General features: G+C 37.0%; 2 protein-coding genes across 2 annotated transcripts in view; one reads left to right on the plus strand and one right to left on the minus strand.

Moving 5' to 3' along the window:
• Positions 1-4,779: 4,779 nt before the first annotated feature.
• Positions 4,780-6,153, plus strand: LOC110683401. Its single transcript, XM_021859762.1, has 4 exons — positions 4,780-5,163; positions 5,265-5,360; positions 5,740-5,877; positions 5,967-6,153. The coding sequence occupies exons 1-4, from the start codon at positions 4,939-4,941 to the stop codon at positions 6,006-6,008; spliced, it is 501 nt and encodes a 166-aa protein (XP_021715454.1). The 5' UTR covers positions 4,780-4,938; the 3' UTR covers positions 6,009-6,153.
• Position 6,154: 1 nt separating this feature from the next.
• LOC110683399 (DExH-box ATP-dependent RNA helicase DExH11-like) overlaps positions 6,155-24,010 on the minus strand; it is a 28,159-nt gene continuing 10,303 nt past the window's right edge. Inside the window, exons 16-23 of the mRNA XM_021859759.1 lie at positions 12,011-12,268; positions 11,354-11,463; positions 9,795-9,948; positions 8,731-9,196; positions 8,075-8,289; positions 7,755-7,993; positions 6,928-7,054; positions 6,155-6,806 (exon numbers count right to left, since the gene is read on the minus strand). Coding sequence (XP_021715451.1) covers positions 6,594-6,806; positions 6,928-7,054; positions 7,755-7,993; positions 8,075-8,289; positions 8,731-9,196; positions 9,795-9,948; positions 11,354-11,463; positions 12,011-12,268 — 1,782 coding nt within the window. The 3' untranslated portion in view covers positions 6,155-6,593. The remainder of the gene's footprint in view (positions 6,807-6,927; positions 7,055-7,754; positions 7,994-8,074; positions 8,290-8,730; positions 9,197-9,794; positions 9,949-11,353; positions 11,464-12,010; positions 12,269-24,010) is intronic.

A 24,010-nucleotide genomic window follows, 5' to 3' on the forward strand; every position in this document is an offset into this window, starting at 1 on the left:
TCCGGAAGTCCAATTGGGTCGTGGGTGGAACCATTCAATTTTCTTTTAAACAACCAATTTACCGGATTACAACTTGCACCGATTTCATTAACTCGAGTCTACCACGAACATTTATGACAACAAATAATGATTATATGTGATTCCAAATGACATTATATGTCCCTGAGATATATCCCCTAGAATTTCAAGACTTTTCAACATCGGACCCCGAAAACTCCAAAATTTCTCAAAAAGTGTGGATATAGCCTTCAATTTTAGAATTTTTTTTGAATATTTTTCGACCGAAAATAAAATTTACCGAAATGTTTATCATGGTTCCTAATATCCTATGGGAGTCCAATTGGGTAGGTGGAACCATCCAATTTGCCTTTAAACGGCCAATTTACCGTTTTACATCTTGCACCGATTTCATTAATTTAAGCCTACCACGATTATTTATGACAACATATAATGATCATATATGTTTCCAAACGACTTTATATGATCCCGAGATGTATCCTCTAAAATCTCAAGCCTTTTCGACACCGGGCTCCGAAACCTCAAAAATTTCTTAAAAAGCGTGGATATAAGCCTTCAAATTTGGAATTTTTTGACTTTTTTTCGTCTGGAAATAAAAATTACCGAAATGTTTACCATAGTCCCTAATACCCTTCGAAAGTCCAATTGGGTGGGTGGAACCATCCAATTTGCTTTTAAACGACCAATTTACCGGTTTACAACTTGCACCGATTTCATTAACTCAAGTCTACCACGAACATTTGTGACAACAAATAATGATTAGATAAGGTTCCAAATGGCATTATATGTCCATGAGATATATCCCTTAGAATTTCAAAACTTTTCAACACCGGATCCCGAAAATTCCAAAATTTCTCAAAAAGTGTAAATATATAAGCCTTCAATTTTGGAATTTTTTGAATTTTTTTCGCCCGAAAATAAAAGTTGCTGAAATGTTTACCATGGTCCCTAATACCCTCTGGGAGTCCAATTGGGTATGTGGAACCATCCAATTTGCTTTTAAACGACCAATTTACCGTTTTACAACTTGCACTGATTTTATTAACTCAAGTCTACCACGAACATTTATGACAACAAATGATGATTATATATGGTTCCAAACGGCATTATATGTCCCCGAGATATATCCACTAGAATTTCAAGCCTTTCAATACCGGACCCCGAAACCTCCAAAATTCCTCAAAAAGTGTGGATATTAGCCTTCAATTTTGGAATTTTTTTGACTTTTTTTCGCCCAAAAATAAAAATTGCCAAAATGTTTACCATTGTCCCTAATACCCTCTGGAAGTCCAATTGGGTAGGTGGAACCATCCAATTTGCTTTTAAACGGCCAATTTACCGTTTTACATCTTGTACCGATTTCATTAATTCAAGCCTAGCTACCACGAACATTTATGACAACATATAATGATCATATATTGTTCCAAATGACATTATATGACCCCGAGATATATCCCCTAAAATTTCAAGCTTTTTCGACACCGGGATCCGAAACCTCCAAAATTTCTTAAAAAACGTGGATATTAGCCTTCAAATTTTGAATGTTCTGACTTTTTTTTCGCCCGGAAATAAAAATTACCCAAATGTTTACCGTATTTCCTAATACCTTTCGGAAGTCCAATTGGGTGGGTGGAACCATCTAATTTGCTTTTAAACAACTAATTAACCGTTTTATAACTTGCACCGATTTCATTAACTCAAGTCTACCACGAACATACTTATGACAACAAATGATGATTATATATGGTTCCAAACGGCATTATATGTCCCCGAGATATATCCACTAGAATTTCAAGCCTTTCAATACCGGACCCCGAAACCTCCAAAATTCCACAAAAAGTGTGGATATTAGCCTTCAATATTGGAATTTTTTGACTTTTTTTGCCCAAAAATAAAACTTGCCAAAATGTTTACCATGGTCCCTAATACCCTCTGGAAGTCCAATTGGGTAGGTGGAACCATCCAATTTGCTTTTAAACGGTCAATTTGTCGTTTTACATCTTGCACCGATTTCATTAATTCAAGACTACCACGAACATTTATGACAACATATAATGATCATATATTGTTCCAAATGACATTATATGACCCCGAGATGTATCCCCTAAAATTTCAAGTCTTTTCGACATTGGGCTTCGAAACCTACAAAAATTTCTTAAAAAGCGTGGATATTAGCCTTCAAATTTGGAATTTTTTGACTTTTTTTTGCCCGGAAATTAAAATTACCGAAATGTTTACCATATTTTCTAGTAACTTCCGGAAGTCTAATTGGGTGGGTGGAACCATCTAATTTGGTTTTAAACGACCAATTTACCGTTTTACAACTTGCACCTATTTCATTAACTCAAGTCTACCACGAACATTTATGATAACAAATGATGATTATATATGATTTCAAACGACATTATATGTCCCCGAGATATATCCCCTAGAATTTCAAGACTTTTCAATACCGGACCCCGAAACCTCCAAAATTCCTCAAAAAGTGTGGATATTAGCCTTCAATTTTGGAATTTTTTAACTGTTTTTCGCCCAAAAATAAAAATTGCTGAAATGTTTACCATGGTCCCTAATACCCTATGGGAGTTCAATTGGATAGGTGGAACCATCCAATTTGCTTTTAAACGACCAATTTATCGGTTTACAACTTGTACCTAGTTACTGGTTTACAACTGCCAATTTAATTAACTTGCACCGAACCTGACTTGAACCGAAATTGACCTAAACTTGTATTAACCCGTCAAAACCAGAATTTAACCCGACTTGTTACTAACATGATTTGAATTCAACCCGACCCGAATTTAACCCAACATGTAACCCGACCCGAAATCAACCTGACTTGTTATTGACCTAACCCAAATTAAACCCGACTTGTTATTGACCCCACCCGAATTTTACCAGACCTATTACTTACCCGACCAAAAATTCAACCCGATCTGTTACTAACTCGAATCGAAATTAACACGATTTGTTATTGACCCGACCTAAATTCAACCCAAATTGTTCCTAACCCGATTTCAAATCACCTTAAATGCAATTTAGATCACCTTATTATTGTTGATCAAAGCATTTTATCTAGGGAGATCAAGTTGGTCCAGGCCAGCAAAAGAAAGGAGCATCATTTTCAAAGTTAAGAGTTAAATATAGTATATATTTGTTGTATGGTTTAAGGAGATAATTATCTTCCTAAATTATAGACTATAGTTCCGTAGTATATTCCATATATATTATAGTCAAAGGAAATAATTAGCTTGATAAATATGATAATTATCTATTTATAATTAGTTGAACTCGAATATGACCTGACTTGGAAATGACCCGACCTGATTGTAACCTAAAAATTATTGGCATGAACATAACCCGATTTGAATATGAGAATGACCCGACTTGAAAATGACCCAACTCGATTTTAACCCGCAAATTATTGATTTGAACCAAACTTGACTTGAACCCGAGAATGACCTGACTTGAAAATTACCTGACCTTATTATAATCCGCAATTATTGACTTGAACCGAACCCGACTCAAACCTGAGAATGACCCGACCTGATTCTAACCCGCAAATTTTTTACTTGAACCGAACCCGACTCGAACCCGAGAATTACCCTAACCCGTTTTTTAACCCGTGAAAACCCAAATTAAACATTGACCACTCGACCTGAATGTAACCCGACTTTGTTATTAACTGACCTAAACCCGATAAGAAGTATGACCCGACGTGACCCGACTCAAGCATGACCCAACCCAAACCTGACCCACATAGGTTATGGAATTAATCCGAATTGACCCGACCCACTCTTACCTACCCAAACCCGAGAAGATAAGAGCTTGAGTAACTTCCTACGGACCCCACAACACCTTAGGTACCCATTTGGTTGTCTAGAACCTCTCACTTTGCCTTTAAACTTTTAATTTTACCATGTACAAATATGCCTCATTCCATTGAATCAAAGCCGTCAAGAGCCTTTATGTGACTAATTAATGGTCACATATGATTACAAACAACATTATATGACTACAGGTTGCGATCCATACTATTCCGTCAGTTTTTGACATTGAGTCCCGAAATTTTTGAAGTTACTTCAATTTCTTGTATTATAACCTTTAAATTAGGCTACTTGAGAACATTTTTTATTTGACAAGATTATGCATCATGGTTCTTCTATAGGTTCCCAAAGGCACTCAGAGACCTATTTGGTGCCCGAAACCATAGGTTTGAACTTAAATATATAATCTTAATATTTTATCATTTGTGTATTAGAAACAATTAATTTAAACTTCCTTTACTCTTTTAGTATTGGAATACGAGGGAATAAAGTATAATGCTTCCCAAAATACATTTGTAACCCTCCACATCTTTATTTATACTACATATATAAGTAAAAATTATAAAAAGTACTTTTAAGAAGTTGTAAATTCCTATATAATTACATTTTCCCTTGTATATAAATTGCAATTAATAGGCAAATAAAGAGTGTGTGAATAACAATGTGATACGAGTACAAGTATATTAAAACGGAGGAGATATATAAGCACTAAATGTATCCCATAAATGCCTTTAATAGCAAACACAAAATGACTAAAGTAGCCCCCATTTTGAGGTGCAGCCATGCAAGTAAGAAACGAATCCACAATCCACAGGGTATGGGGCCAATGATTGAAGAACAAATTCCCTACCAAACCTAACAAATAGCAATGGACAAATTTAGCCACTCGTTCAAATATCTTACACTACACTAGTACATCTTTGAAATAATTACAATTTATGAATATCAAAACCCAACTAACTCAGAAAATATCTTCATTTCTAAGAGTACTGAAACCTTATCCTATAACTTTGCTCAATTCATATCATAAGATCAAAAATCTTGAATGATATAAGGGGAAAAAAGAAAAAGAAAAAGAAAAAGAACAAGAGAAATGGAGTCTTCGAGGATGCCAAATAGGAGTGACACACACTTGAGCAAAGAGGAACAAGCAAAAATAGAGGAAGAAACCAAGGAGTATTTTGATGGCTTAGCTCCTAAGCGTCACACTAAGCCACAACGTAGCGAGTATTCCACCAAATACGTCGATGTTAACAACAACGATTCCTCCGCGATCCCTGAATATGTCAAGTTTCAATGCCTCGAAAATGATCAAGAGGTGCTCATCAAACTTGATCTTATATCATGACGTAGTAATCAACAAACATACACAAAATATGTTCATCTTTTTCTAACAATTTTTTTTTCTATTTGTTGCAGAAAAAAGAGTACGAGAATGAAAGCCAAGCGAGTGAGGAGTTTGTGGAGACAGAGTATTACAAGGATCTGAATTGTGTGGATAAGCAACATCACACGGTATGTGAGTGTGGAGTTCATTTGTTCATTGCTATTGAAAATTCATAAAATCGTGCTATGATTTTCCATTATGTCGTGTTCATTATGAGTCTGCACAAGAAACCTACCTTTGAAGCCTTGTTAACGTCTTAACATAGTAGTTGTGAATTAGGAGCATAATATTCAGAATGTTTGTACAATAATACTGATATTTAAATGATTCTAAAATCCAAATATGTAGTTTTTTCGAGGGGCAAAATTAAGTTTAATAAATATAGATAATAGATGGATCTATATTACGATGATATTAGATAGAATTTGGAATTGGAAAATTTTGTTAGTGTCGGATAAATCTAGCGAGTAGTATAACCAACTGATAAATATACTGTATGTATTACAGACAGGAAAAGGATTCATCAAGATGGAGAATGACAATGAGAAATCTTACTACATTGCTCCTGATCTCGACCTCGCCCATCACGCTTCTTCCCAGGGAAATCCAGCAACGAATGACTGGATACCGTCTGCAGATGATCAGGTAACATTGGAAACCTGAACCAAAACACTACCTTTGTTACATACAGTAATATATCCAGGTTTTAAATTGAAAAATTGCAACTGATACAGGTTACTCTTGCTTCTGATAAGCCAAAAAGGAGCGACAACTAAGCTGCTGTCTCTTGCTGCTTGTGGGAGTTCTTAAGTAGAATTTTAGTATGATTCAAAGTACCTATGTATCTCAATAATAAGATTATTTACCTGGACACTTATGCTATCTATCAGTTTTATATTTGACAGTTCCCAGTTCTAGGCACTACAGAAAATTCTGTTGGTATATTACCTTCACTTGTCTTGTTAAGAATCAATTTCACTACAAGGATTACAAACAGCAGCAGTACCCTGTACCCCTGAGTCCCTGACCTGCCTGATTCATTCGATCAACCATTCCCTCCGTCCAGGAATTTTCAAGGTTTAAAACAAAAAAAGGACAACTAATTCCAGGCGAAGGAACATACAACACAGCTCTAACAATCCTTAATTTGCAGTATAAGATCCTGGATTTGCAAAAAAAAATGTTTTTGTTATATATATATATATATATATATATATATAATTCTCCAGTAATGATCATTCATTACAACTAACATACAAGGTCAAATCTTTTAGTAATCTCCTTAATCCTCTTTCTTAAAACCCATTGAAATACAACTAGTCACACTGGGGATGTCAGTTGAAAGCACCATAAACATGCAGTCAGATTCCTGTGATGTACAAGCTAGCTGCAAAGACAATATCACGCTTGATGGCATTTGAAGCAGCTTCCATTTTCTTGTGTAGAGCTGAGTTTCCCATAATAGCTGCAGCATTTCTGAATTCTCGACATGTTTCATCAAGTCGAACAATTGTTCTCACTATCAAGCCTTCAGGAACATCTGTCAGCTCACAAATATCAGCAAATTCTGTGCCCTGCCACAAAGATGCTTCAAAAGTTTAGCTTCCAAAGGATCCATGAAATGAAGCATTGAGTAATCAATTCTCATGTAAGGATTTCATGAGATACGAGTGTCATCAGCAGAAAATTATTTACCTTTGCCCATTCATAAACCACTTCAACAAGACCAAACTTAAGATTTTCCCGAGCATACTCCTCAGGGTCAACTGGGAGTTGAAAGCTTGCCTGTAACTGGCCCAGTCTGATGGCTGTATTATATAATCTGCAAGAAGATTTAGTTTAATAAACAAACTAAAGACAAACTAGAATCTAATAAGATACAAGAAAATCAAGTGTACCCCTAGGTGAGATCATGAAGCATCTATAGATAGCTAAAAGGCCTAAAACCTAGTCTCTTGCAAGTCCTCCCACACCCAGCTAGCGATAACAGCTTGGGCAGCTTTTTCAGTTCCATGGCATGATCTCTTACTCTACGACACACACATTTCTCTATCCTCCCTTTGACTAGCCCAATTATATCAAATCCTAGAAATCTGCTAGGAACTGACATGATTACAGCACTAAAAATGGCAGAAAATAAAAAAAAATGGTGATTATATTGATAAGATGATAATTATACTCATTCGAATGATAATTCCACTTTCGAGAGGTGGATTCTCTTCAAGTATGAGCTTTTGAGAGGCTCATTCTCTCCCAATAACAAACCTCACAACATTCAACATCTCCTTATTCCTCCTAATAAGACCTATTTATAGAAAATCCCTCCTAACAAACCTCTAGCTTATTCCCTAAGTTACTAAGTTACTACTAATAAACTGTGACTAACATGGCCTCCCCTAAATATTGATTCCTTGCAAAATCTTGGCATCTACCTGAGACCAGCTTGACCTACACAGATATCTAATAGATACAGCATGGAAGAATTCAAGAGTACATATTAAATGAGCAAAGTAGGTGCTAACCTCTGTACTGCAGCAGATAGCTTGGGAGTAAGAGAAGGCTCAGAAGTATTCTTCTGCTGAAAAACAAATGCAGACATTACAGCAACTGCTTCTTCTGGTTCTAGGTTCTCTAACTGGTTCTCAAACAAACACTCAGTGCATATAAGCTCCTCTCCGGAGTTCATTTCACAAGCAACACGTCCTTTGATCTGAACTACAAGGTCATCATCTATACAGCCAATTTCCTTAAGAACATTTATCTGTACGAAAGAGAAGAGGAATATAATGATCAGTTACTTATTTGCAACAAAGCAAAACAGATCACAATTAACCAGCCATACCCGTCCGTGAAAGTCAGGCATCTGTTGAAGTGCTTTGTCAGACATTTGAAATGTCAAATCATTGACTTCATCTCTGTACTTGAAAATCTCTTTAACTAATTTCATATGTTCATCCAACTTTATACATCCGTGGCACTTGTTCTCAGTCATGTTCTGCAATAACTTGTCCCATTTGTGGTAAGCTTCAACAAGTTCCATATCTTTCAGCTTCAGATCTGAATCATAATCAGAAAAAAAAGCATGAGGTTCATGATTGCATTGCTTTTCGTTTCTGTCTCCCCTAGTGTATAAAAAGGCTCAAGGCACACCAAGACGTTTCAGAGTTGCCTACGCCCAAGGCACGTCTCTTTGAAGTGAGGGGCATATAATAAACATGATAAAATCAGGGGGTACGCCTCAATGCGCCTTAAGCCGTGCCTTGGTGCGCCTCATCAAAATACCCTTGCCTAGACCACAAAAGGCGCATGATCCCTAATGCCTTGCGCCTAGGCATGCCTTTGCAACTGGTTCCCCCCCCTCCTCTTTCTCTCTCTGATTTTAAAATCAAACATTCAAATTCTCCAAATGACAATTGGCAAAACATATGATTAGAAAAATGCATATCATCTTAAATACTAATTTATCTGTACAGAAAGTAGGAAGACAGTCAGACATACCCTTCTTAGGATCCAATGCTGGAGGATATTTACTCCCATTGGGTTTCTTTTCAGAAAGCTGCTGAACAGTTTTTGAATAGGCAGCAGTGCTAACATCTTCAAGAAGCCGAACTTGGTCAATCTTTATTTTGCAATTGCAGATGCAAAGGAACTCTTTATTGTCCACTTCTCTGACCTCATAATTCACACCAGCAGCCACCCCCTGGTAAGGCAATTTTATGTTGATTACACCAGTACCCTTCCGAGCAGTGACAGAAGAACAGTATTCATCGTCTAAAGCACGTTTTCCCTTGGGCAACACAAAGAAACCTTCTCCAGATTTGTTACTCCCTATGTCAAGGACTGCACCACTGCCAGTAGGGGATTGCATTGTTGGAGGTAATTCAGGTTTCAAAACTAAAATTATGTACTTCTTCAAGCTGGCTGACGGTGCTTTTACCACCACACCAAGTAAATGGTCCTGAGACTGTAAATCATGGACAACGAAGATAAAATCACTAATCACACAACAACACAAGTAAAGGATGATAGATTTCAAGAAAATTGCATTGAACATTAAACATTCAAGTTGCCAGAAACATCATGGAGATTGATACAGGTCTAGCTGCTTAAATTTATGCTTGGAATGCCATCAGCATCCCTGGCTCATTCACCAAACATCTTGACAGGTAAATGTCAGAGCTTTACTAAGGCCACATGTATGACTTTACCCAAAAGGGGAAACAATATGTAAGAGGCTAAAGACGAGATAATACTATAACATCCAACTGCTTTATCCACCATACAATAAACCTCTATTTGCGGAAAACTATAATTGATACATGTTTCATTATTATCAGCATATTTCGTAAGTTAAAAACATTGAAGCTATAGCGAAAGAAACAAATGTAGCCCACTAGACACTAATTTGAAATGGACATGATAAAAGATTGCGAAGAGCTCACATATTTCAAAAGTATCAAATGAAGAAGACGGATGAGCAATTACATAGACATAATATCTGCACTAGCTACAAGAAAAGTAAGATGAAGTGATGGAAGCTGATTTTCTCAATATTAACTCACCGTTTGGGACTTAACAACTACCACTCTTCCAGGCACAAGGAATTGCTGTGCAGTATGAGACTGCATGACGCCCTCTGTTATCTGGTTCAAATAACTCTCAGCCTCTGTATACATCTTATAATAATCCTCAATAGATGGTTCACCTTTTATGCATCTACAAACAACCAACCATTAGTCAGAATCTCCTACTTCAAGAAACTGTATGCCAAGAGAAAGCGGGAGCAGGAGGGAGAGAGGCAAAATCTTAATCTCCATTCATTATGAGGTGAAATGTTAATCTCCATTCATTATGATTTCTAACCACATCATGCTACAACAATTACAGATAGAATAGCCCCTTTTCTTGTCCATATACTATCACCAAGTTCCAACTTAATTTAAAAGCAGGATCATGTTGAATTGTTGATAGCCAAATGCATATAAACTCGTTATTCAATAACTACATACTCCATAGGAAAATAGGAAATTTTCATAGTTGCAACATACATGGGATTACTACAGGACCAAACAAGGAAAATGTCCCAGCCTCCCAAGACTATTAACTGTGAGATTAATTGAAGTTCCTTCACAGAAAGGATTTTAGAAGTAGAAAGCACTCAAATATAGAGAGTAGGTTAAAAAAGAATTCAAAAAAAAATATAGTAACTGCTAATGAACAAACCAAAAAAAGAGAGTAAAGGATTGCAGATAGCATGGTCTCCCAAACCTACTGAGTAAAACATCAAGCTTCCAATTTCACTTTCTTAGTTTTCTTTCCATATAAAGTCATTAATTCAAGTTAATGCCTAAACAATACAAACTCATAGTAGCATGTGCTCTAAATAATCTTACTACTTACAACTTTACTTTTCTTTCCCCCAACTTTATTTTTCAATTTATGATACCTGGACAAGAAAACCAAAGCCTACTCCATGACACTTAAGCGAGTAAAAGATTCTTTAAGCCATTTGAAGCATGCAAGGAATCAATATTTAGGGGAAAAGGTATGTTAATCATAGACTCAAATTCTACTAGTAGTAACTTGGGAATAAGCTAGAGGTTTGTTAGGAGGGATTTCCTATAAATAGGTCTCATTAGGAGGAAAGAGGACATGTTGAGTATTATGTGAGTTTGTCATTGGGTGAGAGTGAGCCTCTCGAAAGCTCATGCTTAGGAGAGAATCCACCTCTCGAAATGGAATTATCATTTGATTTACTGTAATTCTCATCTTATTAATATAATCATCATTTTCTTCTAATTTTCTGTCATTGTTAGTGCTGTAAGCCATGTCAGTTCCTAGCAGAGCATAGGAACCTAGGACTACCTTGCAGTTTCCGAGCATGAGTAGTTTCACATAATTATTATTATATGCCTGCGAAATAGAAAGTGATAAAAACATCTGAAAAGATGGTCTACTGGTCTAGCCATCAATATGAATATAATCTGCCGTATCCAACCAGAGGCCTTCAACCTTTGAGATTCAGCAGACTGGGCAAAGATTTGACTATTTCAGACAATGCACACTTGTACAAATTCGATTTTCAAGAATTGTAAGCTTCTTAGTCAGAGAAGGAACATACTCTATTGTTTTTTCGGGCTGTGAAAGCTTTAACATCAGAAGTTGTTGCTTTTCAGGAAGCTTCTTTTGTGTATGAAATTCAGCAAAGCTCCTCTTTAACATGTCTTCTATCTGCAATATTAAGGTACAGATGATATGAACTCACAGGACCAAAAGAGGGCATAATATGACAGTGAACTTTTCAAATTTATTATGTTTAGTGCTAAGAGCTAACAAAACAAACCTTATTCAATTTATATCCCAAGAATAATCCTTCATCAGCCATATTTAAGATCAGTGAAAGTTTTATGCAAAGAATTGGAAGTATGGATCTTTCCTATAGAATTGTTTGACTGACGATGTTTACAATCAACACTGGTTAACTTCTATTGCACGTAACAGCATACATGTGAATATGTGATATTGGATGCTTTAGATTTTAAAGAAATCACCTAACAGATAAATTAGTTCATAAAAGAATCAAAACAGACCTCCCAAAATAAAAATTTTGGACTCACCAACATAATTAAATAAATGTGCAAGATAATACTTTCTCCTATTGGTAGATCGTAAAAAATAATTTATTGTTGATTTGTATTTTGCCAACTAAGAAAGTTAACTCCCACACAGATGATTTTAGATCTTAACTGCCCCATAAATTAAATTTCATACAGCTTACCTTCAATTCTTCAACACGAAGTAATTGCAAGATCATAATATAAGTTAGTCGAAATTGAGATTCGAGTTTGGTGGGATGTCCAACAATAACGCGTCTCAGATCTCGTTCTTCTAGAATCTCATCACGGCACATTATTATAACTGTTCCAAACTTATCAAGCCCTCTTCTGCCAGCACGACCAGCCATCTGTGTATATTCCCCTGGAATTATCTGCCTGTATTCCTTTCCATCAAACTTTCTTAAAGTATCAAAAACAACCTGCAATTAACAATGTGTCAAGGGACTCATAAATCTAATTCAAAGCAGAGAAATGTTAAAAGTTAGAAATTGTATTTACCAGCCAACAGACTGGTAAAACGATCTATATATTTTGATTTAGTAGATATGAAGGTGCACAAGAAACAAAAACATGAAAGGAGCATGGACTAAAAACTCATGCATAAAGTCACAAAATTGCACCTGCCTTCTCTTCAAGAGTATAAAAGTATAATCATCATAAGACAAATAAGAAATGCAGCAACCCACTGTACAAGGCTAAATACTCGGCCAATAAATTAATCAAGTAAAAGCATCTTTACCCTAGCTACCATGAGGTTAGAGCTGTCAATTCGGGTAAATGGGTCGGGTCAATTCGGATTAATTCCACAACCTGTGTGGGTCGGGTTTGGGTTGGGTCATGCTTGAGTAGGGTCACATTGGGTCATACTTCTTATCGGGTTGGGGTCGGGTGAACAATAGGTCGGTTTTAATTTGGGTTTTCACGGGTTAAAACGGATTAGGGTAATTCTTGGGTTTGAGTCCGGTTCGGTTCAAGTCAATAATTTGCGGGTTAGAATCAGGTCGGGTCATTCTCAGGTTTGAGTCGGGTTCGGTTCAAGTGAATAACTTGCGGAATCCGGTCAGGTTTCAAGTCAGGTCATTCTCGGGTTCAAGTCGGGTTCGGTTCAAGTCAATAATTTGCGGGTTATAATCAGGTTGGGTCATTTCCAAGTCGGGTCATTCTCGGGTTCAAGTCGGGTTATGTTCAACTCAATGATTTGCAGGTTACAATCACGTCGGGTCATTTCCAAGTCAGGTCATATTTGGGTTCAACTAAATATAAATAGATAATTATCATATTTATCAAGCTAATCATTTCCTTTGACAATAATATATATGGCAATATACTAGGGAACTATAGTCTATAATTTAGGAAGATAATTATCTCCTTTGGGACAAGGTGGGAGATACAGTAGTTTCAGCGGTCCTATCCTTTTTCAACACGGGATACTTATTAAAGGAATTTAATTCCTCTATGGTCATGATTCCCAAGGTGGATGTTCCGGAGGTGGCAGCTCACTTCCGTCCGATTAGCTTATGCAACACTATTTTCAAATGCATAGCTAAGTGTATGGTGATTAGAATGAAGGGTCTGCTACAGAATCTAATTTTGGAGTTTCAACATGCTTTCGTCCCGGGAAGATACATGGAGGATAATATCCTTCTAAGACATGAATTACTTCATTTAATCAATACTAACAAAGGTGAAGCTTATAAGGCGGCTACAAAGATTGGCATGTCAAAGGCGTATGTTAGGGTGAACTGGCTCTTTCTCCTAAAAGTTTTACAGGCTTACGGTTTCCCACCAAGATGGATACAGTGGATTTCTCAATGTATCTCGACGGTTTCCTACAGTGGCTTAAGACAAGGGGATCTGCTATCCCCGTATCTTTACCTATTTTGTATGGATATTCTTTCAAGAATGTTGATTATGGGGGAAAATCTGGGCCAATTTAAAGGGCTTAAGGTAACGCGGACATCGCCCTCGATCTCGCACTAATTTTTCGCTGACGATGCTATATTTTTTTGCAGGTAACTAAGGAATCATACAAGAATCTAACTACCATTATTGATAGATTCGGAGATATTTCAGGTGAGCGTTTAAATTTGGGGAAGTCTTTTTGAAGTTCAGCAAGCTGGTTCCTAGACCTCAAATGGAAGAGTTTAAGGGAATTCTCAAAATAGGTCAAGTCTAGACCTTGGGCCTCCATTTAGGGGCACCAATTGATCTTGCTCGGGGAAAGAAGGATTCCTTTCAGTATTTGGTAGATAAGGTAGTGCAGAAGATTACAAGTTGGGGGTTGATGCGGATTTCTCAATCGGCGAAATTAATCCTTATAAATTCAGTTCTAATCAGCATCTCATCTCACGTTATGAAATGCTTCAAGCTTCCGGGGTATATAGTGAATAAAATTGATTCACTAATTACAAGGTTCTTTTGGGCTAAAAATGGGGAAAAGGGTATGCATTAGGTTGAAAAGGAGACCTTACATCTTCCAAAAGGAATGGGAGGTCTTGGTATTAGGGCAATGGAAAACCTCAACGATGTTTTGTTGTTTAAACAGGTGGCCCGAATGCATTGTAATCCGCAGCTTTTATTAGCTCGTTCTTATTCGTCGTTGCACTCCTTCACCATGTGTGATGGGCGATCACATGACATACTTCGAGGAAATCCTTCATGGGGAAGACAGGGGTTTTATAATGTAGCAAACAGATTTGTTTCAGGTTTTGCTTGGAAAATTGGAAATGGAGAAAAGGTCAAATATGCAAGCATGAAGTGGGTGAACGGAGATGCACCGATCCTCAAATCTAGTAAGGTGTTGAGGGGAATAGGGATAGGGAAGGTCAAAGATCTATTGACCCATACTCTGGGAAGAATGTGGAAGGCGGAGGTGGTTCGACAGAAATTTGAATGGGAATCGGCAAAGCAGATTCTAGACATGGAGCTTCCTGCCACTGAACAAGAGGACATCTTGTATTGGCAAAGGCACAAGTCGGGGAGATATACGGTTAAGACAGGGTATGCTTTCTTATGCCAAGATGGGAGGGAGGCTATTAATAGCTCGATAGAAGAACAGGTGTTTAAACTCATTTGGAATTTAAAGGTTCCACCAAAGTGGAGCCTATTTTTATGGAAGCTTGTTTTGAATGGGTTAGCTGTAAAGGCAAATTTGCAACATAGGGGAATTCCGGTAGACAATCTATGTGCCATTTGTGGTGATGTTGACGAGGATTGCTAGGTATGCTTGGCTTAATTGCTCGCTGCATATAGCTCTGAAATTGATGGATCTACTCCTTTGCGACAATGGATCCAGAGACAGCGAGGATGGCATTACTAGTGACTGTATTAACACTATTATTATAAGGGTGTTGTGGGGGCTTTGGTCGGCAAGAAATGGAAGAGTGTTCAGAAATGAAGATGACCATACAACAAGCCTCATGAGACATTTAGAGATAGCCTCTTAGGAGTTAAATGTCTTTTTTAAACCCAGATAAGAGCAGCCTAGGGAATATTCAGTTTATGAGGCCAATAGAGGGACCTCCAAGCTTACATTATGTACATTTGGGTTGCAGAAGTAGTTCGACCCATAGGTGGGAAGGTAATGATCGAGAGGTGACAATCATTTGTGATGGCTCGTGGCATAAGCAAACAGGAAATGGAGGATTTGGATGGGCCTTTGCGATCCATGGAGGGGACTATGAAAAAGGGGTGGCGGCTTTTGCAAGGCTAGTGCGGCTTTGTATACTGAGCTTAGGGCTTGTCTAGGAGGAATCTGTTGGGCAATCCAAAGAGGTTATAGCGACATCTGGGTCTATACGGATCCAAGTGAAGTGGTTAACTTGATTCAAAACCAAAATAGGGGTGACATGCGCTATTTCAGGATTGTTCGAGAACTTAGGGAGCAGGGGAATCTCTTACAAAGTTGTGTTGTTTAGAAGGTAAGCAGGGATCAAGTCCGGAAGACACACGATTTAGCAAATAAGTGTAGGACTAGTATGATTAGCTTTAGTGTTACCTGAGTTTTATGCTTCTGGTTTTTAGTTTGCTCTTGAAAAAAAAATAAAAAGTTGATGATGATGCTCTTTTCTTTTGCTGCCTGGACCGACTTAGTCTCCTTAGACAAAATGCTTTGATCAACAATAATAAGGTGGTCTAAATTGCATTAAGGTGATTTGAAATCGGGTCAGGAATAATTTGGTTTGAATTTAGATCGGGTCAATAACAAGTCTTGTTAATTTCGAGCCGATCGGGTTGAATTTTTGGGTTAGGTAAGTAATAAGTCTGGTAAAATTCGGGACGGGTCAATTACAAGTCGGGATTAATTTGGGTCAAGTCAATAACAAGTCTGGTTGGTATTCGGGTCGGTTTAGGAACGGGTCGGATTGAATTCATTCAGGTTAGTAACAACTCAGGTTAAATTCGGGTTAAAACGAGTTTGGGTCAATTTAGGTTCAAGTCAGGTTCAGTGCAAGTTAATTAAATTAGCCGTTGTAAACCGATAAATCATTGCAAGTATTAAACCGGTAAATTGGTTGTCTAAAGGAAAATTGGATGGTTCCACCTACCCAATTGGACTCCCGGAGGGTATTAGGGACCATGGTAAACATTTCAGCAATTTTTATTTCCGGGCGATAAAAAGTCAAAAATTCCAAAATTAAAAGCTAAGATCCGCGCTTTTTGAGAAATTTTGGAGGTTTCGAGGCCCGGTGTCGAAAAGCCTTGAAATTTTAGGGGATACATCTCGGGGTCACATAATGCCGTTTCGAATCATTTATGATCATTATATGTTGTCATAAATGTTCTTGGAAGTCCTGATTTAATGAAATTGGTGCAAATTGTAAACCGATAAATTGGTCGTTTGAAGGCAAATTGGATGGATACACCCACCCAATTGGACTCCCGAAGGGTATAAGGGACCATGGTAAAAATTTCGGCTATTTTAATTTCCAAGCGAAAAAAAGTCAAAAAATTCCAAAATTGACCATCTTTGAGTTTTTGAGTTTTTTTTTTTTTTTTTGGAGGTTTGGGGGCACAGTGTCGAAAAGCCTTCAGATTTTAGGGATTACATCTGAGGGTCATATAATGCCGTTTAGAACCATATATGATCATTTTATGTTGTTATAAATGTTCGTGGTAGGCTTGAGTTAATGAAATCGGTTAAACTTGTAAACTACTAAATTGGTCGTTTAAAGTCAAATTAGATTGTTCTACCCATTTGACTCCCGAAGGGTATTAGGGACCATTGTAAACATTTCGGCAATTTTTATTTCCAGGCGAAAATAAGTTTTAAAATACCAAAATTGAAGGTTAATATCCACGCTTTTAGAGAAATTTTTGAGGCTTCGGGGCCCAGGTTGAAAACCCTTAAGATTTCAGGAGATACATCTCACGGTCATATAATGTCGTTCGGAACCATATATGGTCATTATATGTTGTCATAAATGTTCGTGGTAAGCTAGAGTTAATGAAATCGGTGCAAGTTGTAAACCATTAAATTGGCCGTTTAAATACGAATTGGATGGTTCCAACAACCCAATTGGATTTCTGGAGGGCATTACGGAACATGGTAAACATTTCGGCTATTTTTATTTCCGTGCGAAAAAAGTAAAAAAATTCCAAAATGAAGGCTAATATTCACGCTTTTTGAGAAATTTTAGAGGTTTCGGAGCCTGGTGTCGAAAAGCCTTTAGATTTTAGAGATACATCTCGGGTTCATATAATGCCGTTTGGAACCATATATGATTATTATATGTTGTCATAAATGTTTGTGGTAGGCTTAAATTAAGAAAATCAGTGCAAGTTGTAAACTGCTAAATTGGTCGTTTAAAGGCAAATTGGATGGTTCCACCCTCCCAATTGGACTCCTGGAGGATATTAGGGACCATGGTAAACATTTCGGCAATTTTTATTTCCGGGCGAAAAAAGTCAAAAAATTCTAAAATTGAAGGCTAATATCCACGCCTTTTGAGATATTTTGGAGGTTTCAGAGCCCGGTGTCGAAAAGGCTTTAGATTTTAGAAGATATATCCCGGGGTCATATAATGTCGATTAGAACCATAAATGATCATTATATGTTGTCATAAATGTTTGTGGTAGGCTTGATTTAATGAATTCGGTGCAAGTTGTAAACCGGTAAATTGGTCTTTTAAAGGAAAATTGGATGTTTCCACCCAACCAATTGGACTTCGGAGGGTATTAAGGACCATGGTAAACATTTCGGCAATTTTTATTTTCGGGTGAAAAAAGTCAAAAAATTCCAAAATTGAGCACTAATATCCACGCTTTTTTGAGAAATTTTGGAAATTTCGAGGCCCGGTATCGAAAAGGCTTGAAAAATTAAGGGAATTATCTAAGGGTCATATAATACCGTGTGAAATCATATATAATAATAAAATGATGTCATAAATGTTCGTGGTAAGCTTAAGTTAATGAAATCGATGCAAATAGTAAATCGGTAAATCGGCCGTTTAAAGGCAAATTGGATGGTTCCACCCACCTAATTGGACTCCAGGAGGGTATTAGGGGTCATGGTAAACATTTCGGCAATTTTTACTTCCGAGCGAAAAAAAAGTTAAAAAAATTCCAAAATTGAAGTCTAATATCCACGCTTTTTGAGAAATTTTAGAGGCTTCGTGGCCCGGTGTAGAAAAGTTTTGAAATTTTAGGGAATACATTTCGGGGTCATATAATGTTGTTTGGAACCATATGATCATTATATGTTGTCATAAATGTTCATTGTAAGCTTAACTTAATAAAATCGGTGCAAGTTCTAAATCGGTAACTCGGTTGTTTAAAGGCAAATTGAATGGTGGCACTTAGCCGGGTAAAGGGTATTAGGGACCATTGTAAACACTAAGGCAATTTTTATTTCCGGGCGAAAAATATCAAAATATTCCAAAGTTCAAGTCTAATATCCACGCAATTTGCGAAATTTTAGAGGTTTTGGGCCCAGTGTCGAAAATTCTTGAAATTCTAGAGGATAAATTTCGGGGTCATATCATGCCGTTTGGAACCACATATGATCATTATATGATGTCACAAAAGTTCTTGGTAGGCTTGAGTTAATTAAATCGGCGCAAGTTGTAAATCGGTAAATTGGTTTTATAAAGGCAAATTGGATGGTTCCACCCACCTAATTGGACTCCCAGAGAGTATTAGGAACCATGGTAAACATTTCGGCAATTTTTATTTTCGGGCGAAAAAAAGTCAAAAAATTCCAAAATTGAAGTTTAATATCCACGCTTTTTGAGAAAATTTAGAGGTTTCGGGGTCCTGTGTTGAAAAGTATTGAAATTTTAGGTCATACTTCTCAGGGTCATATAATGTCATTTAGAACCATATATGATCATTATATGTTGTCATAAATGTTTATGGTAGGCTTGAATTAATGAAATCGGCGCAAGTTGTAAACCGGTAAATTGGTTGTTTAAAGGCAAATTGGACAGTTCCACCCTCCCAATTGGACTCCCGGAGGAAATTAAGGACCATGGTAAATATTTCGGCAATTTTTATTTCCGGACGAAAAAAATCAAAAAATTCTAAAATTGAATGCTAATATCCACGCTTTTTGAGAAATTTTAGAGGTTTCGGAGCCCAGTGTCGAAAAGGCTTGAGATTTTTGGGGATATATCTCGGGGTCATATAATATTGTTTAAAACCATATATGATCATTATATGTTGTCATAAATATTTGTGGTAGGTTTGATTTAATGAATTCGGTGCAATTTGTAAACCAGTAAATTGGTCTTTTAAAGGCAAATTGGATGGTTCCACCCAGCCAATTGGACTTCGGAGGGTATTAAGGACCATGGTAAACATTTCGGCAATTTTTATTTACGGGCGAAATAAAATCATAAAATTACAAAACCGAGCACATCTACGCTTTTTGAGATATTTTGGAAATTTCGAGGCCCGGTGTCGAAAAAGCTTGAAAATTTAAGGGACTTATCTAGGGGTCATATAATACCGTTTGAAATCATATATAATGATTAAATGATGTCATACATGTTCGTGGTAAGCTTGAGTTAATGAAATCGATGCAAGTAGTAAACCGGTAAATTGGCCGTTTAAAGGCAAAGTGGATGGTTCCACCCACCTAATTGGTCTCCAGGAGGGTATTAGGTGCCATGGTAAACATTTCGGCAATTTTTATTTCCGAGCGAAAAAAAAGTTTAAAAAATTCCAAAATTGAAGTCTAAATATCTACGCTTTTTGAGAAATTTTAGAGGCTTCGGGGCCCGGTGTCGAAAAGTTTTGAAATTTTAGGAAATACATTTCGGGGTCATATAATCTTGTTTGGAACCATATATGATCATTATTTGTTGTCATAAATGTTCGTTGTAGGCTAGAGTTAATAAAATCGGTGCAAGTTCTAAACCGGTAACTTGGTTGTTTAAAGGCAAATTGGATGGTTGCACTTAGCTAGGGTGACTCTCGGAGGGTATTAAGGACCATTGTAAACATTATGGCAATTTTCATTTTCGGGCGAAAAAAAGTCAAAATATTCCAAAGTTGAAGTCTAATATCCACGCAATTTGCGAAATTTTGGAAGTTTCGGGGCCCGGTGTCGAAAATTCTTGAAATTCTAGAGGATAAATCTAGGGGTCATATAATGCCGTTTGAAACCACATATGATCATTATATGTTGTCATAAATGTTCGTGGTAGGCTTGAGTTAATGAAATCAGTGAAAGTTGTAAATCGGTAAATTGGTCGTTTAAAGGCAAATTGGATGGTTCCACCCACCTAATTGGACTGCCAGAGAGTATTACGAACCATGGTAAACATTTCGGCAATTTTTATTTTCGAGCGAAGAAAAAGTCAAAAAATTCCAAAATTGAAGTCATTATCCACACTTTTTGAAAAATTTTAGAGGTTTCGGAGTCCTGTGTTGAAGAGTACATATCAGGGTCATATAATGTCATTTGGAACCATATATGATCATTATATGTTGTCATAAATGTTTGGGGTAGGCTTGAGTTAATAAAATCGGCGCAAGTTTTAAACCGGTAAATTGGTCGTTTAAAGGCAAATTGGATGGTCCTACCCAACCAATTGGACTCTCGGAGGGTAATAGAGACCATCTTAAACATTTTGGCAATTTTTATTTCCGGGAGATTAAAAAGTCAAGATTTTTAAAAATTAAAGACTAATATCCACGCTATTTGAGAAATTTCGAATGTTTCGGGGCTCGGTGTCGAAAAGAATTGAGATTTTAGGAAATACATCTCGGGGTCATATAATGCTGTTTGGAACCATTTATGATCATTATATATTGTCATAAATATTCGTGGTAGGTTTGAGTTAATGAAATCAGTGAGTTGTAAACGGGTTAAATTGGTCGTATAAAGGCAAATTGGATGGTTCCACCTAGCCAATTGTTCTCCCAGAGTGTATGAGGGACCATGGTAAATATTTCGTCAATTTTTACTTACGGGTGAAAAAAAGTCAAAAAATTCCAAAATTGAAGGCTAAGATGCACGCTTGTTTAGAAATTTTGGAGGTTTCGGGTAGAGTTTTCAATTTGGGTAAACGGGTCGGGTTTGGATCGGTAAGAGTGAGTCGGGTCAACTCGGGTAGGGTCAATTCGGATTAATTCTATAACCTATGCGGGTCGGGTTTGGGTTGGGTCTTGCTTGAGTCGGGTCACGTCGGGTCACACTTATTATCGGGTTTGGGTCGGGTTAATGACAGGTCGGGTTACATTCGGGGTCAGTGAACAATAGGTCGGGTTTAATTCGGGTTAAAAAGGGTTAGGGTAATTCTTAGGTTCAATTTGGGTTCGTTTCAAGTCAATAATTTGCAGGTTAGAATCAGGTCGGGTCATTCTCGGGTTTTAGTCGGGTTCGGTTCAAGTCAATAATTTGCGGGTTATAATTAGGTCGGGTCACTTTCAAGTTGAGTCATTTTCGATTTCAAGTCGGGTTCGGTTCAAGTCAATAATTTGCGGGTTATAATCAGGTTGGGTCATTTTGAAGTCGGGTTATGTTCAAGTTAATAATTTGCAGGTTACAATCACGTCGGGTCATTTCGAACTCAAGTCATATTCGGGTTCAGCTAACTATAAATAGATAATTATCATTTTTATCAAGCTAATTATTTCCTTTGACTATAATATATATGGCAATATACTAGGGAACTATAGTCTATAATTTAGGAAGATAATTATATCCTTTGACCATACAACAAATATATACTATATTTAACTCTTAAATTTGAGGATAATGCTCCTTTCTTTTGCTGGCCTGGACCGACTTGGTCTCACTAGACAAAATGCTTTGATCAACAATAATAAGGTGGTCTAAATTGCATTTTAGGTGATTTGAAATTAGGTCAAGAGCAATTTGGGTTGAATTTAGGTCAGGTCAATAACAAGTCGTGTTGATTTCGAGTCGAGTTAGTAACAGATTGGGTTTAATTTTTTGGTCGGGTTAGTAATAGGTCTGGTAAAATTCGGGACGGGTCAATAACAAGTCGGGTTTAATTTGGGTCTGGTCAATAACAAGTCGGGTTGATTTCGAGTCGGGTTTGTAACAAGTTGGGTTAAATTCGGGTCGGGTTAGGAAAGGGTCACGTGATATTAGTTATAACTCAGGTTAAATTCGGGTTTTGACGGGTTAAAACGGGTTTGGGTCAATTTCGGTTCAAGTCGGGTTGGGTTCAGGTCAATAAATACGGGTTACATTTGGGTCGGGTCTTCTCAAGGTCATTTCATGTTCGGGTTTGGGTCTCACATACTTCGGTTAACTCGGGTCTAGGGTTGGTTTCAGGTCGGGTCAAGTCAGGTTTGGGTCACCATTTTTCGGGTTCAGATGGTTCGGTTAATAATCGGGTTTAAGTCGGTTATTTTGGGTCGGGTCAACTTTTGAGAGCTCTACATGAGGTAATACAAGAGGCTGTTTCTAGATAAGAGAAATCTGGGAAACAGTTGGGATAGATGGCTCATTGGTAAGTTAGCAGCATTGTCAACCAGGCTTTGGAGTTAAAAGTGGAAAAGGTCCCAACTTGAGGGACCCTTCGAGTAACTAATGCAATCAAAATTTGCATTCAGACAATTTGTCTAAAAGGCTACCAGGAGAAGTAGATACAGCTGAATATAGCCTATTCAGATTCCACAAAGTGATCAAACACCAATATGCCAAAACTTCAACTCATCGATCCTTTCACGTGCTCTAAGCATGAAGAAATTTAGTTTTGAATACAAAAAATAAAGAATATAGCCTTCTTTAAAATCAATATAGTTTGGGCATTTACTTAATCTTAACCCAGTTAAATTCATTTTTGCACAGCTCCAATGATTGGGAAAAGGGACTTGCTCGCAAATACTAAAAATCTTTAGTGAACTGCTACACCATTGTCGCACATCTTGTTAATAAGCTTTGGCAAGCAAATTAGCTTTGTGGAGGAATAAGATTGGTAAATATTAATCAGATATAAAATTTATATATATTTTTTTTACAAAGCTGGCTTGACCAATGGAGCAAAAGGTAGCTAGAATTAGTGTAGATCGAAAAACAGATGTGTCATAGCAAGCTATAAGATGAATTAGCCAACCTTTGGAGTTGCTCTAAGGTAATTTATTATCCAAGCTGTTTGTTGCTAATTCATGGAACCAAGAAGATGATACTGTGGACTTCCTTTCTGTATCTAAGATATAAAATTGTAGACTAAATAGCACAAGCTACTCAAAAGCTTCTGATAAGTTCATAGAGTTGAATTTAACTGGGTCAAGATTCAGTAATGTCCTATGTCCAAACTTTCATAGTACATAAATTTAGAATTAGAATCATTAGACATGAAGGAGCAGCCAAATACTACGTATATCAATGCAAGAAATACAGAAGAACAGGGAGCAATACAAAGATGGTCAATCCTCACTGCAAAAGCTAAAACTTTTAAGAAGAAATCATCCAAGCTAAGAAATTAGGTTTTCAGAAACTTCGGTGTGATAACAAATGCCTCACAATTTTTTTCAAGCCCCACCAAAAATGAGCTGCATTGCTCAAGTACATACGTCACATTTGACAACCATTAGTGGAAACAGACAAGCACCAAAAAAAAAAGTACTCTATATTAATCTAAGAATTATTGGAACATGCTTTCAAATTATACTTAAAACATACTTAGTACCCCCTTTTTTAGTGAATTGTGCCACCAAACATAACAGATTTATAAACAAAA

Source organism: Chenopodium quinoa, unplaced genomic scaffold (genome assembly GCF_001683475.1).
Source record: "Chenopodium quinoa cultivar QQ74 unplaced genomic scaffold, ASM168347v1, whole genome shotgun sequence".
Taxonomy (NCBI): Eukaryota; Viridiplantae; Streptophyta; class Magnoliopsida; order Caryophyllales; family Amaranthaceae; genus Chenopodium; species Chenopodium quinoa.